Source organism: Scardinius erythrophthalmus (assembly GCF_964197995.2).
Source record: "Scardinius erythrophthalmus genome assembly, chromosome: 3".
Taxonomy (NCBI): domain Eukaryota; kingdom Metazoa; phylum Chordata; class Actinopteri; order Cypriniformes; family Leuciscidae; genus Scardinius; species Scardinius erythrophthalmus.
The window spans coordinates 3,222,678-3,238,348 of NC_138223.1; the positions used below are offsets into that span (position 1 = coordinate 3,222,678).

A 15,671-nucleotide genomic window follows, 5' to 3' on the forward strand; every position below is an offset into this window, starting at 1 on the left:
AGAAATGTTTACGTGTGACTGAAGTGAACAAATATTTTTTGAAGTCAAAGGGTTTCTCTCGCGCCCTCTTGTGGCCAACTAAAGGGAGCGTTTTTATTTCTTCATCAGTGTCATTCTCAGCTTCAAAATACACATTTCTGTTCTGCAGTCGCATTGCACAAGGATGCATGAGACGTATGTTTATTAGTTAAAGGTTTGATAAAATATCACAGGCCAAAGCACATGCATGCAACCTCATTCTGCCCATAATTTCACATGTTCAGCAAGATGCTTACCTTTACTTTTATTAAAAAACAAATGTTAGTACTAGCTGGTGAGGCTATAAAACATGCATTTATGAAGTTTTATGATTTTACCAATATTTGTCTCCCGTTGACCTCTAAAGCACACCATAAAGATCCATAACATTGACCCAATATGCCAGATATACATAACTGATATTCTTATTATGCAGAATGACACATATTCTACTTACCTTTTAAATTAATAGATTTCAACAATCATGCATTGACATTTAACGTTTATGAAATGGCCATACATAAACATCCCTGCATCATTCAGTGTCCTTCATTAATTTCGAACAATACAAAACAGGCCTCAAAATTATTGAACAGGATTTTAGCAGCAGAAAAAAATAAAATTAGAATAAAAAATCAACTACAACAAACATTTGGCTATAGAAAACAGACTAAAACTAAATTATAATAAATTACTATTATTTCTGATAAATTCAACTCTTCCACTCACTAATTTGAAGATATATATATATATATATGTATGTTCTGTATGTTTACATAATTCAACTTTAAGTTAAACAAATCAAATTATTTTGATATTACTTACTATATTATTTTAACTACTGCACATTTGAATATATATTTATATTTTTGTATTGCATAACAGAACAATAACAACATACACATGCAGAGGATCACAATGTATTCAACTATCATCTATTACATTCGTAATAGCATCAAAGGAAACAGAAGAAAAAAACAATAAAAAACAAATAAAAACATTATACTTATAAATTTACAAAAAAATTAAAAAAACCGAACATTTGAATATCGACTGATAATTTCCCGCGTTTATGGTCACTCACACTTATTTTGCAATGACATCATTGCGTTCATCTAGACTCCACCCACTTTTATTTTACCCGCGTTCCTCAGCCAACGGGATGATCCGCAGCTGAATTATATGTGCGTCACGATGACTGACTTCCCAACGCACCAATCACGCCAATCATTTAATCTCATTCAACAGCGTGAGCCAATCAGCGGCGAGGAGACGCTGCATTACGAGCCAATCGCGTCCCTCCATTCATACCGTCCGGTGTCAGAGGTCGCTTCCCCTGCCGGCTTACATTCGCTCGTCTCTCTTTCTGAATCCAGCAGCGATGGCGGAGCAGCAGCAGTTCTACCTCTTACTGAGCAACCTGATGAGTCCTGACAACACCGTCAGGAAGCAATCAGAGGTATGAGAGTCGTTTCGGGGCCGCTTTGTGTGGATGTGTGAAGGGAAACGTAACGTATTCGTCTCGAGCTCGGTTCGCCGTTTTAGCGCGGGCCGCTCAGCCTCGCTCTGGCCCAGCACATGTGTGAAGCGCGCGCTGCTGCTGCTTCTATGCGGCTCCGAATCTTTTCAGAGAGTCGATTCGTTTCAGCGAGCCGACTCTAGAAGCAAATCGATCTATTCTTTTGAGTCATCATCACTCAAAATATTTTTAAATGTTGCTCTATATTTTTGGGTAAACAATATATGAGTATTTCGATCGACTTCAATCTTGTTTTTTTATTTTTTAAATTAAACTAGTTTTATTTAATCACAGTATGTGTGATTGGGATCAAATAATTGTATAAATTAAGTTGGTAATTTTAGTTTATGTGCGATTTTGACTGGAAAGGTAAAAATCACCCAATTGCTATTGTTTTTCATCATATTGATGCTTACATTTATTACGATATAGTTTCTACGTATGTTTCACTCTAGTTTTACAAAGGCTGAATAAGGAATAGCGTACAATATATTAATCGTACTTTTTCTGTCATGTAAATATATTGCAGACGTAATGCAAGAAGTATGTTATTCCGAAATCAGCCAAACCTTTTGCGAATCGGTTCGATTGAATCATTCAAATGAATCTGTTCAAATGGACGATTCGTCTGTGAATCGGGACAGCACTGTAGTGTGTTGCGTATCAACGTGGCCTAACTAGCATTCAAACATTACAAACATTGATTTGTACGAGATTTTGTGTCGCGTCTGTGTTTTAAAACGCCTTATTGTCGAATCCCCCCTCATTCTTAATCTTTCAACGTCCGCTTTGCTGTTTTTGCGTTATTATTCGAGCGGCTGTTGTGGCTCTGCTAACCGGGCGCAGGTGTCGCTCAGATCGGCTTGAGTTGCTCGAACGGGTCGCTAAATCAGTGTGTCAGTTCTGTGAGGGTTTTAGAGTTAAACGAGTTGAGTGGCGAACACTGTGACCAAACCTCATCAGTCTATTTGTAATTTGCATAAATTCTACTCGTTTATCTCTAACGTTACCCGATAAGCAAACAGCATTTCCCAGTAAAATAATGAATATTTAAGAACTGGTAATTGTGGCGAGTCTTGTATTTCACTCATTAAACAGTAACTTTACACCCATCTTCACGCAATGAGGTGAGCTTCTCACAAAAGATGCACATTCATTCTGTCAAGTCATGGAAACACCTTGGATTTGGGTCAGTGAGTATTTAACCGTTTAGATTTAACGTATTTTATTATTTATTTAAAACGGACTTCTAACGACTTTAGTCACATGGACGCTCACCAGCAGCGTTCCAAATTTCTCTTTAAATTCGAATTTTCCCACCAAAACTCGGGCCCCTTTGGCGCGTGTTCCACTGGTCTTTTGTTTAGGAGCTTGTTTATCTGTGCTAAAGCCGCCGCGTGTGGAGTTCAAACCGAGCTCATGTGGATCAGGACAGGTCATTGGGTCTTATCTCTCATCTCTGCCATCGGTCAGCACTTTCCTTTAGCACAGACAATACATGAGCAGCATGCCTCTAATGCTGAGCGGAAACTGACTCAGACTCTAACTGGCCCCTGGAAATCAGCTGTGATGCCACTCTTGTGTGTCTGCCATGAGATTGTTAAATGCAAACATTTTCACAATGTAAAATCTCTAGTGTAAGCAGCAGGTATAAAGGCGTGTGTGTGTGTTCCTGTTGATTACGTCTGTTCATTCCAGACATGCTACTCATAACAATTGTAAACTGACTCCAAGAATCCGTTTGACTCATGCAAAGTTACTGCAGAACCAAGTTACTTAAGTGTCTTTTGTCCTCTTGAAACATACTTGTGTTTTTAAAGCTGTGACCCTTTAAATCAAGTCATTTATATAATGTGTTGGCGCTCAGCCCTCCAGTAACCGTTCCTCTTCGCTCTTGTAGGAAGCGTACGACACCATCCCCGGTCAGACGAAGATCACATTTTTACTGCAGGCCATCCGTGATGCATCGGCTGCTGAGGAGGTACGTGAGTGTGTGTTCACTGTCATCGGTCCTGTGATGTGTTTTCCAGGCACACGATTGGACTATGCAGCATCTATAAAGAGGCAGAAAGTGCTTTGTTTACATTATTCCTCATACCTGCTCTCTCAGGGTCAGACGGTGTGCCGGTGCCTTGTAGTCATCGAGATGTTTAAGTAGTTTAGTAATGGCGTTGTGCTGACCGTGCGTGGGTGAGGTTAAGTGGAGCCTCTGGTGGTGTTCAGACTAGAGCTTGTTTACACATCTGATTGCTCAAGGTGAGACTAAACCTGCGCCGGTCCGAAGCTTGCGTTATACTCAAGGCCTTTACAAGAGCAGACAGGCTCTCACAGCGCACCTAACCCCGGATAAACCTCTTTTAAACTCAGCATTTTTACACAATTTGTGGTTGAGTCGGGGTGGTGCTGCATGATTAATCCTTTAAATGAATGATGTTTCAGAGTGAAATGCATCACTAAAGCATAAATATTAGTATTGCAACTTTATTAAATTGATGATTTTTTTCATTACAATTATAATATTTTTGTTTTTCTATTTGGTAATCAATGGTCAGTTTTATTATATCTTATTGATGTATAATCACGTATTGTGCAACCCTACTAACAAGCACAGCAAACCTGGAGTTTTTTTAAATTGCGATTTATCACTAGTGTTTTGTTTTCATATGCTAATGTAGGTTTTATTGATGTTTTGCTTTTATTTTCTGTTTTTATTTTAATATTAGTAATTTTGTGCTTTTTAAAATTACTATTTAGGCTTGCTTTTATTTTAGTATTTCCAGTTTAGTGCTTAAACTTATTTCAGTTAATTGCCAAAGCAACATTTCTCACTGGTTTAGTTTGTTTTTCCATCTAATTTTGATATTATTATTATTATTATTATTATTATTATTATTATTTTATTTTATTTTTTTTAACCACCAAAAATTGCAACCATTTCCCCTAAATGATCAATTATAGACAATAAATTACAAATTTTATGTGAATGTTTAACCAAGTAAGCACAAATAGTGAGACACTGAACAGGATGGACAACACTTAAAGTTAAAGCAATATTGAGAAACATCTTTAACTACATTTAACCACCCAAATGTCAAGATGACAATCTCATGCTCTTTCTCAAAAGATCCTTCCCCATTTCTCATCTAATTCTCCTCTTTAGTCTTTCTGTCCTCTTCACCTACTGTCTCGTTTGCTCTCCTGACCTCCGATATTTATAGATCTGTGAAACTAGAGTGCATCGTTCTACTTGGGAAAGTCCTCGTGTACTTTGTTCTCTCAGTCTTTTCTTGATCCAAGTAGGTAACTTAAAGGAATAGTTCACGTCAAAATGAAAACTCATTTACTCACCCTGTATGAATTTCTTTTTTCTGCTCAACACAAGATATTTTGAAGAATGTCGGTAACCAAACAGTTGATTGATCCCATTGACTTCATAGTATTTTTTCCTACTAGCACCGTGTCCTAACCAGACGCGATAAGATTCCAGTGACAAATTAGTCTGTCCACACTAGACGTGACGGCGAGATCGTCAAAATCAATCAAAACCCACAGCCAATCAGAACCGCATGTGGGCGGAGTCAGCCAATCAGAACAGCGTGTGGGCGGAGTCTCACGGCACCAGAGTAATCTTGACGGCAATCGCAAGAAAATGGATAAGAGCTACATAATCAAATTCACAAATATTACACCATTTAAACATTATTAAAATACATAGGCTACTGAGTTACTAAAACAATCTTTGTCAAATAATTCACTTGTTTGTTCACAGTTTGAACGTTCTTGTTTCAATTTAATTTCAAGATCTGAGGTGAATTATCCATTGTTTTTACAGCTGTAAAGCTGGAGCACTAAATGATGTTTAAAGTCACATGACGTGCTTTTAACATTAAATAAAGCACATAAACAGTGCCTGAGATTATCATCGCCACACTTTGTTCATTGTTCCAGCGCGACGTCGCAGAAAAATAGAAACCATTTCTAAAACAGAATCGCCACGTGTCGCCATCGCGGCTGGTTAGTGTTTGGACAAACACTGATTAACGTGGAAAATAACCTTTTATCCCATGTCGTTATGACACAGTGTAAGGAAGTCAATGAAGTCCATTAAATGGATGTTTACCGACATTCTTCAAAATATATTTTGTGTTCAGTAGCAATTCATACATTTTTGAAACAACTTGAATATGGGTAAATGACAATTTTAATTTTGAAGTGAACTATCTTTAAGCGTTTAATGTGAAGACTACCATGGCCACTTTGTAAAACCGTTCTGATCCTGAATGCTAATTGACCTATGGCTAAGCCACGCCCCCTCCACTCACTCGGACAAACAGTCAACACTCGGTAACAGGCGCTATAGCGGTAGCTGTCACAGTAGGAGACATTTCACAGGAGGCAATTGATGATTTTTGGAGACAAAGATTATATATCATCTCGAAGTCAGCAAAAGGGCCTTACTATGCATTGGAGGGTTATATTAATAATTTGATATGATAAATTAGGTCTTTTATTGTTGAGAAGGTCGATGAAAGTGCGTCCTATTCACTTTGGAAATGTTCAAGCGTCGAACTAGATGCGATAAGTGCGAATTTGACGCTCTATTCGCGTTTGGTGTGAACGCAGCATATGAACGGGCTACTATGTCAAGATTGTACCCCATGCACACCGTTTGACCATTTTAAACTAAAAAATGACAAGAAAAAACATAAAAACGAATGAAAACTGACTAACTACAATGATTTCAATGGACGTGGAAGCAGAGAATGTCCGAGTGTATGGGTTAGCTATGCGCACTGTGATTGGCTCATCGCGTTTGGGGGCGTGGCTTAACCATAGGTCAATTGGCCAATCATGTTTCCTTAATGCTAATGCTTCAGATAGCACAGCGTCATGCATGTTTATTGCATAGTTGTTGTTTTTTTACATCAAAATGCTCTTAGAGGCTTCATGTAGACCGACTCTCCACCTGGATGGGAATCTGGCTTTATTTGCACAGCGTGTCCCTCCCAGCGCAGGTCGGCCAGTTACAGAAGCGGTGTGTAAAGCTCTGAATGTGTCTCCACAGGTTAAACAGATGGCAGCTGTTCTGCTGCGACGTCTGCTGTCCTCGTCTTTCGAGGAGGTCTATCCCAGTCTGACCATCGACATGCAGACGGCCATCAAGACTGAGCTGCTCACTGGGATCCAGTCCGACGGTTGCTCCAACATCCGCAAGAAGGTCTGCGACATCGCCGCGGAGCTCTCCCGAAATCTCATCGGTCAGTTTGCTTTTGGTTGGCCTGTAGCTTGGTTCGGCCACACTGAGTGGTGTAGAGTAGTGCTTGACTTTTTGTTTCAGGAGTTCCTCAGGATGGGAAACAAAATCACTGTTAATCAAGTGATTGGGATGGGACAGGAAAAAATGTCAGCGGGAGTGGGCGAATCGTAATGATACTATGATACCCAACTTTATACACAAATATATCACTTATACATTTTAATATTGAACTCCATTCTAGTTGCCCTGTCTCTTTATGCTCTCCTGTATGGTTAAGTAAATGACGTGCTCTCCCGTAAGAGTCGGTGGCCAAAATGCCAATGCCAACCACCAATAATATAAGAGAAGGCTTCCCAATGCACTTTGTAGCAGCGAAAATCAATCAAAATGGAATCAGACGTGAAAGCCACGCTGCAACGACTACTGTCGGGAAATTACACCTCAGTTGTGCTCAGACATTTCTGGGCTGGATGAAGTAACCAAAATTAAACAGCGTAATGTTTGCATGTGTGTATTTGCATGGAAGATTTACATGAAGTTTAATGTGTGCATTGTTTAAGATGGCTTTCAGTTCAATAAAATAACACTACATTTTGGATTTTTATTCAACTAAGGTGGGCATGCTGTGATCTGTACTGTGTTTTACTGTAACTGACAGATTTCGGCCAAAAAAACGGGATGGGAGTCATTCCTCTGGGATTGGGATGGGATCTCCCCCCAGTTTTTTTGTGGGATTGGGATGGGATTCTTTCTTTTTTCATTTTTTTTTCAGTGGGATGGGAGTTTTGATTATCCACTCACGTGTCACCCTTTAGTGTAGAGACGATCTAATACCTTTTTGTTTTTATCCCAAGATGATGACGGCAACAATCAGTGGCCAGAGATCCTGAAGTTCCTGTTCGATTCAGTCAACTCTCAGGACGTCGGCCTCAGAGAAGCAGCGCTGCATATTTTCTGGTGCGTGAATTTTTACGCTAACCAACTATAGCCGATTATAGCAACTGATCTGAGTCAAACTATGCTGTAAAAGTACTGTTGCATTTCTCTTTATGAATCATTTGTTTCCTCCTTGTACAGGAACTTCCCAGGTATCTTTGGCAATCAGCAGCAGCATTACATGGAAGTGATCAAGCGCATGTTGGTTCAGTGTATGCAGGATCAGGAAAACCCACAGGTCAGTGTCTTGTGCTTTAGGATCTGCCTTTTTTACACGTTTGTTCACGATAAGTGACAAATTCAGGATTCCCACTGGCGCTTACATTCGGTTTGATCAAATTTAAGGTCAAAGTCTTACATTTTAGAGCAAGTCTGTGATCATTAAACTTCAAAAGCTGATGGTTGAATTAAACATTGAGCGCTGCACATTCAAAGTCAAAACCTTTGCACGTTCTACTGGCTTGCGATTTGCTTATGATCTGCTGTAGATAAATAAACAATCTTTACTTTATGGTGTTTATATTGTAATGTTTTAGAGGACTGTAAGAGAGGATATTATCTCCCTCATCCAGCAATAGTAAAGCATAGACATTTCAAAATAAGAGTCCCTGTGTTTTAGGCTTGTTTATAATTAACCTGTTAAGCTGCAACCCCACTTTTGAAAAATCCCAAGAAATGACATACCCAAACTGAAACAGATACAGTTCATGAACCCTTTGTACTAAAAGCACAAGTATGATCTCATTTGAAAGCTGACACCTGGCAGTTTATTGTAATGTAGAATTAATTATTGTCATAATGACAAAAATTGTTATAAATAGCTTCAAAGTTTTGTAAAGTTATTAGAAATTATTTTTTATGAAACATCCTCATGAAAATAAAATTGAAGTTGGCCCTGGAGCAGTCTAGAAATGCACTACAGCTAATGCCACATGTCTAAACATTTTATGTTTAAAATCTTAAGATAATAAGTCCAAAACTCTGTATTTAGTGAAATGTTTTTCAAGACCATGTCATGTGACTTTATTTTGATTTGATGCTAAAATGCTACTGATATTTAGTGTCATCTTCTTACCATCTATGCAGTATATTGTCTTTATTGTTTTGTGGTGCAAACGAGCCCCATTCAGTCTCAGTCTCCCCCTGCACACATTCACACCTCTCCAGCCTGGTTATGGCTCTAAATATGCATTTCTTTTGTCTGCATTAGTTACTAACGACTGGCTATTCACATGCTATTCATATGGTTTCAGTCACTAATTTATTTTCTCAAAGTTCACCCTTACATTCTAAACTGTTTTAAATGCATTTCTTGAATAAAGAAACATTTCAGTAAGCGTTCAAAAAATAATAAAAATATAACTTCTAGGTGGCAGGTGCACCTAGGGCTAGCTAGCATGTTAGCTTAGCACACCATCAATACACGACAATTTATGAGATTAAAACCATGTTTGTGCTTATAAACTTACTTTATAAAGCAAATCGAGTATTTTAAATAATTTTCTGTGATCTAATTTGGCTTCAGATAAAAAAATCAGACAGAAAATATACTATTGTATACTGTTCTGCACAATGATAGTCTATATAGATTAGCATTACATTATAAATATAATCTATTATTATGGAAATACCTGGCATGGATTGAAAAACACAGGTAACTCAAATATCATAGCAAACATGTTTATTGTCTTCAAAACGACTGTTTCTCCATGTTACAGCGCGATCTGTTGTTAGCTGTGTGTGTGTTCGAGGCTTCCTGGATTGTCACATGATTATGGCACTTCTTCATGTTCTAATACTGTGCACAGGGCGGCGAGGGCGCCCTCAGGCTATTGGTATGAATTGAAAACGCATTAACAGAGTATACAAACGCTCATAATGATTACATCGACGCATTTGGGTATAAATTCAATAAATATTATTCCTGTCTATAGAAATCTGATGTAAACCTATGAGAATATATCAATATTTCTCCAAATCTGCACATTTTTTAGCTAAAAGCCCGGAAGGACGTTATTGTGTATCGCTGTCATGACGACGGCACGGGAGTTTTTTTATGAATGAAAGCGGCTGACGCGCATAATTCATATCAAAGGTATCGACTCATTTTTTCATTTCATAACTCCTGACACAAATTAAGAAATAACTGTCGCTATAAGTTTCTCAGAATACAATAGTGGTCAAATTCTGAAACTTGAGTCTTATATCTTTGTAATGATGTATAGTTTGTCAAGGTATAACATTAAATCTGATAGTAACTTTGAACTATTTATAAAAAAAACCGCTTCAGTGCGCCCGCGCTCTGGCAACGGTTAACAGGTTAAAGACCCGTATTATACATCAAATGTTTTTTTTTTTTAACCTGATAAATTCAGCAAACTCTTGTGGCTTCTCTGGGATTTTACTAGTACAATCTTTCCAATAATATACATGTGTAATTTCAGTATGTATATATTGAGTAAAACCTGCAGGTTCCCTAATTTGTAGTTTAATGTGTGCAAAATAATGATTTATTTTGAGTTTTTTTGGTATTGTTTTGAATATGGTATTTTCCACAGGCCTTAAAGGTCTTGAATTTGATTTTTAAAAGCCCTGTAATCTTAAGCTCTCTGTTGTTTCAGATTCGAACCCTGGCTGCACGTGCCGCTGCGTCCTTCATCCTGTCCAATGAGGGAAACACGGCTTTGCTGAAACACTTTTCAGACCTTCTTCCCGGCATACTACAGGTGACGAGCTCTTAACCACTCGCACTTCTGCACGTCAAACACTGCAGAATATGGGCTTTGTCACATTCAATGTTTTATTGCTCTGAAGGTTGCTTGTTAGTTCCTGCTTTTGAATGCGTCATTTTGCCACATTGCTTAATTTAATGCATCCTCTTATTAATCTTCATTGTTTGCGTTGATGCTTTCCATTTAAATCAGAGCAAAAAAAAACAAGGACTGCCTGATGTGTGACTGAAAAGATGCTCAGGACATTTGATTTTAGTCAAATGATAGTCAAATTTTAGATTGAGTTGATCAATTTCACATGAATAAGAATTGCCAGTTTAAACAGTCAAGTGATTTTTAACCCATTTGAGCGCAAGACTTGTTTAAAACAGCCGAATTGAGTTCTTCGTATCCATCATCATCATCATCATCATTCTCTGACAATTGTCAGACTGCAATATTGCTAAGTATGCTTGTAAACGCTGTCGGTTATGTCTTCAGTGAGTGTAAACCGATGGGAGAAAATCAGATGTGTATTGGATCCGTGCATTAGCTCTCAAGGCTCGTAACAATCTTATTTATTAGAGTACAAGATTATATGGGTGAAAATGACTCAACTTTTCTTTTTTATATAGTTGGGCTGATTATCTACGTTATCTAAACCACTAGAGAAAATCCCTAGTGTTGATAAAGTGCACTAAAATAATCTCTTTCCGTAATCAGGCGGTGAATGAATCGTGTTATGCTGGTGACGACTCCGTGCTGAAGTCATTGGTGGAAATTGCAGACACGGCCCCCAAATACTTGAGACCAAACCTGGAAGCCACTCTCCAACTGAGCCTAAAGGTAAACGGTTATATTTCTTTTATTATGAGTGTGTGGATGTGCCTGGTGGTTCCTTGAGACGGCTCGTCTGTGCCGATTCTTGAGGTTTTATTTGACAGGCACATATTTATCTCTGCGATTTAATGCTTGGAAGTTGCCAGTTTCATGCACCTTCCATAGCCCGGTTGCAGAAACAAGCTTTCATCAGCAAATGTTCACTCTAAACGGCTTCAATGCCTTTTAGAAATGCAGAATGTTGATTTTTCTCCTCTTAACAGCTGTGTGCGGACACCAACCTCACAAACATGCAGCGTCAGCTGGCCCTGGAAGTCATCGTCACACTCTCTGAAACCGCTGCTGCCATGCTGAGAAAACACACCAACATCGTCGCTCAGAGCGGTGAGACGTTTGACACTTCCTGTGTTACTGTGCTAAATGCCTCAGTCGAAGCAACAATCTGTGTGCTGTTCCATGCAAATTAACCTGTAGCATTTTCACTTCCTCACACTGAACACACAAGTACTTGTTTTGCTAACTTATGTTAGTAGTTTGATAGTTTTAACAATGAATTAAAGCGTTTTTCGCAAGTCTGGCTAAACTCGTGTATTGCACATGTAGTAGTTTTGCATGTTTCACTGCTTTATGTTAAAGGGTTTGTTACCCAAAAATAGAATGTAAATAGAATGTTAGTTATTAGTAATGGTTTTAAAATGTATAAATATATTTATTTGATTTACAACTACTGTAGTATTAATAATTTAATGATTATAGTAGTAAAATTTAAATTACTACAATTACATGTAGTGTTTTTATTACTATTAATGGTTATAAAAATGTGTAAGTGATTTTTATTTACAACTGTTGTAGTATTTAACGATTATAGTAAAAATATACATTTTTATTATTATTAATTGTATAAATATATTGATTTGATTTACACATGTAGTATAATAATAATAATAATAAAAAAAATAATAAATAATACTACTAATAATAGTAATTTAATGATAGCTGTAAAAAAACATAAATTTAAATTATTATTATTATTTTAGTAAAAAATACCAATTTTAATTACAACTTAACAATTACGAATGACTATTGTATTACTATTATTAATGCTTAAAAAATGGTAGAAAAAAATACTGCATTTCAAAAACTGCAGAGCTGTTCAGATGAATGAAGTCTCTTTAGCAATGCAAATTAGTGACGACCTAGCACTGCTAATTGTTTGCCGTCGTGTAATACTCAACGTCGAGTGCCGCTAGCATGTCGTCTGCGTCGAGTGCCGCTAGCATGTCGTCTGCGTCGAGTGCCGCTAGCATGTCGTCTGCGTCGAGTGCCGCTAGCATGTCGTCTGCGTCGAGTGCCGCTAGCATGTCGTCTGCGTCGAGTGCCGCTAGCATGACGTCTGCGTCGAGTGCCGCTAGCATGTCGTCTGCGTCGAGTGCCGCTAGCATGTCGTCTGCGTCGAGTGCCGCTAGCATATCGTCTGCGTCGAGTGCCGCTAGCATGTCGTCTGCGTCGAGTGCCGCTAGCATGTCGAGTGCCGCTAGCATGACGTCTGCGTCGAGTGCCGCTAGCATGTCGTCTGCGTCGAGTGCCGCTAGCATGACGTCTGCGTCGAGTGCCGCTAGCATGACGTCTGCGTCGAGTGCCGCTAGCATGTCGTCTCCGTCGAGTGCCGCTAGCATGTCGTCTGCGTCGAGTGCCGCTAGCATGTCGTCTGCGTCGAGTGCCGCTAACATGACGTCTGCGTCGAGTGCCGCTAGCATGTCGTCTCTGTCGAGTGCCGCTAGCATGTCGTCTGCGTTGAGTGCCGCTAGCATGTCGTCTGCGTTGAGTGTCGCTAGCATGACGTCTGCGTCGAGTGCCGCTAACATGACGTCTGCGTCGAGTGCCGCTAACATGTCGTCTGCGTCGAGTGCCGCTAGCATGACGTCTGCGTCGAGTGCCGCTAGCATGTCGAGTGCCGCTAGCATGTCGTCTGCGTTGAGTGCCACTAACATGTCGAGTGCCGCTAGCATGTCGTCTGCGTCGAGTGCCGCTAGCATGTCGTCTGCGTCGAGTGCCGCTAACATGTCGTCTGCTGTGAAGTTCAACAGTCTTGTGAATGTTTCAGTTCCTCAGATGTTGAGTATGATGGTGGATCTGGAGGAGGATGAGGATTGGGCCATGGCAGATGAACTAGAAGATGATGATTTTGACAGGTGAGAATAATGTTTGCATCATAATAGAAATGGTGTATTTAACACTGTACACCACTGGGAAAAATGTGCATAGTAGTAATTTCCCATTACTTGTGAAGCTCGCTAGGATTTGATCTCTGGGTGTGGCGTTATTGCTTTTGAAATGCCTGTCAAAGCTTATTTGTTAGAGATTATCTGTCTTTATAAATGTGCTTGTCTGGTGTTCAGTAATGCGGTGGCGGGTGAGAGCGCTCTGGACAGGATTGCCTGTGGACTCGGGGGAAAGATCGTCCTTCCCATGATCAAACAGCACATCATGCAGATGTTGCAGAACCGTGAGTAGATGCTTTTGATTGAACAGAAATTGTAATATTTCTATAAATAGTCATGTAAACGGTCTTGTTGTCTCGCAGCGGACTGGAAGTACAGGCACGCTGGTCTGATGGCGCTGTCTGCTATCGGCGAGGGGTGTCACCAACAGATGGAGGCCATTCTGAGTGAGATCGTCAGCTTCGTTTTGCTCTTCTGTCAGGATCCTGTAAGAACTCTTTTATGGCCCATAAATCACCACTTGATTTGCGTATGAACAAGCAAGTACAGACGCTAAACGTAGCCTCATTCCAAACCTCTCAGCACCCCAGGGTTCGCTACGCTGCCTGCAACGCTATTGGACAGATGGCCACAGACTTCGCCCCCACCTTCCAGAAGAAATTCCACGACAAGGTATTGCCTTTTTTGTTTTTGTTTTTTTTGTATTTTAAATGTTTTTTTCTTCACAGTGAACAAGGCATTTCCTTAACAATGTTCATGTTTTCCATATAATGAATTGGGAAAGGAAAAAAAGTAAACCGTTCCAACTCTTCCAAAGCAGTTTGATGGCTTTAAAGGGATGGTTCACCCACAAATGTAAATTGTCTAATTACTCGCCCTCATGTTGTTCAAAACCTGTAAGACTTTCGTTCATCTTCAGAACACTACGATTTTTTTTTAATCCACATGACTTGGTTTAGTTTACATTTTCTGAAGAGACTTGATCGCTTTATGATGAAAAGATTGAATTTAGGCTTTTATTAACATAAACCCTCATCAATTCACACATCAGTTGTGGTAAATGGAAGCTCAAGCGTGTTTGCTTGAGTCGTGAGAACCAATGAGGTTCATTCTCGTGTTACGCAGCATGTTTGCGCTTCTGCAAGAGGTTCTTGCGTGTCGAACGGGTTCGGTTGAGCTTCTGTTTGTTCGCTGATCAATGTTTGTGAATAAAAGCCTAAATTAAATCTGTTCATCATATAAAGTGACTGTTAAATTTGCAAGGCTTAAACTTTCGTGACGATTAGGCATGTGCCGGTATCACATTTTCATGCTGCGATTAATTGAGTGAGCTTTTATCACGGTATACGGTATTATCACGATATTTGAATATTTTAATTTTAATTTAATTGGGGGGGGGGGTAAAAATAAAATAAAATAAAACTTGCATCACAAGGTGTAATTGTGATTGTCATAACATTTGGTAACTAAACTGAATTTTATTAAGTTTAGTGACAACATGTTACAATGATTACATGATACTATGACTGGTAGGCTACTGTTTGTATTGCTTAACACAAATTTAACGATTTCAATTCAATACTTGGAATTTGATTTAAATCTTGATTCAGTATTGACTAATTTTGGATAAATATTAGGAAGGCTACAGTAGATAGCCCACATGTTATTTTTTTCTCATGAAAAAAAATAATCTCACATAATGCTATGTAACCATATAAAGCCCTATCAGCTGGTATTATTAAAGGTTCCAAATAACTAATTAAATCAAATATAATGTGGTTTTTATTATAATAACAATTATGTAATGACACAAGTAAAAATATAATAAATATGTAAAAAAGTGCAGTGCACATATTCAGCAAAATACTCCTCTTTATCTATTTGTTTTAGTCATCTAACATGCTGCTGGTCATTAAATGGTTTAAATGTAACGTTCTGTGACACAATTGTTCTCCTGTTTCATATCAAAAGTAACCTGCTCTGTCTTGTTTGACGGTCTTCGTGTCCTCTTTGCTCAGCGATTTTTCTCTGCGTGAGGAAACGGATGTGTGGCGTGAGCGTGTGAAGAGTCTCGCGCTGAATGCGTCGAGTTGGCAGCTCTGCTTTTAGAAGCGGGATGGATCCAGATAGATCGGCGGCGGCCATAGAGGCGGCGGCGTGTGAGGACT

At 39.0% G+C, this 15,671-nt stretch overlaps 1 protein-coding gene across 1 annotated transcript in view; it reads left to right on the plus strand.

Annotated features, from left to right (window-relative positions):
- The first annotated feature begins 1,331 nt into the window (after positions 1 to 1,331).
- Positions 1,332 to 15,671, plus strand: part of kpnb3 (karyopherin (importin) beta 3) — a 32,107-nt gene continuing 17,767 nt past the window's right edge. The window contains exons 1-12 of the mRNA XM_081362243.1: positions 1,332 to 1,477; positions 3,438 to 3,518; positions 6,603 to 6,795; positions 7,649 to 7,751; positions 7,872 to 7,968; positions 10,352 to 10,456; positions 11,165 to 11,287; positions 11,545 to 11,665; positions 13,386 to 13,473; positions 13,681 to 13,787; positions 13,866 to 13,990; positions 14,086 to 14,175. Of these exons, the coding sequence (XP_081218369.1) occupies positions 1,400 to 1,477; positions 3,438 to 3,518; positions 6,603 to 6,795; positions 7,649 to 7,751; positions 7,872 to 7,968; positions 10,352 to 10,456; positions 11,165 to 11,287; positions 11,545 to 11,665; positions 13,386 to 13,473; positions 13,681 to 13,787; positions 13,866 to 13,990; positions 14,086 to 14,175 (1,311 nt within the window). The 5' untranslated portion in view covers positions 1,332 to 1,399. The remainder of the gene's footprint in view (positions 1,478 to 3,437; positions 3,519 to 6,602; positions 6,796 to 7,648; positions 7,752 to 7,871; positions 7,969 to 10,351; positions 10,457 to 11,164; positions 11,288 to 11,544; positions 11,666 to 13,385; positions 13,474 to 13,680; positions 13,788 to 13,865; positions 13,991 to 14,085; positions 14,176 to 15,671) is intronic.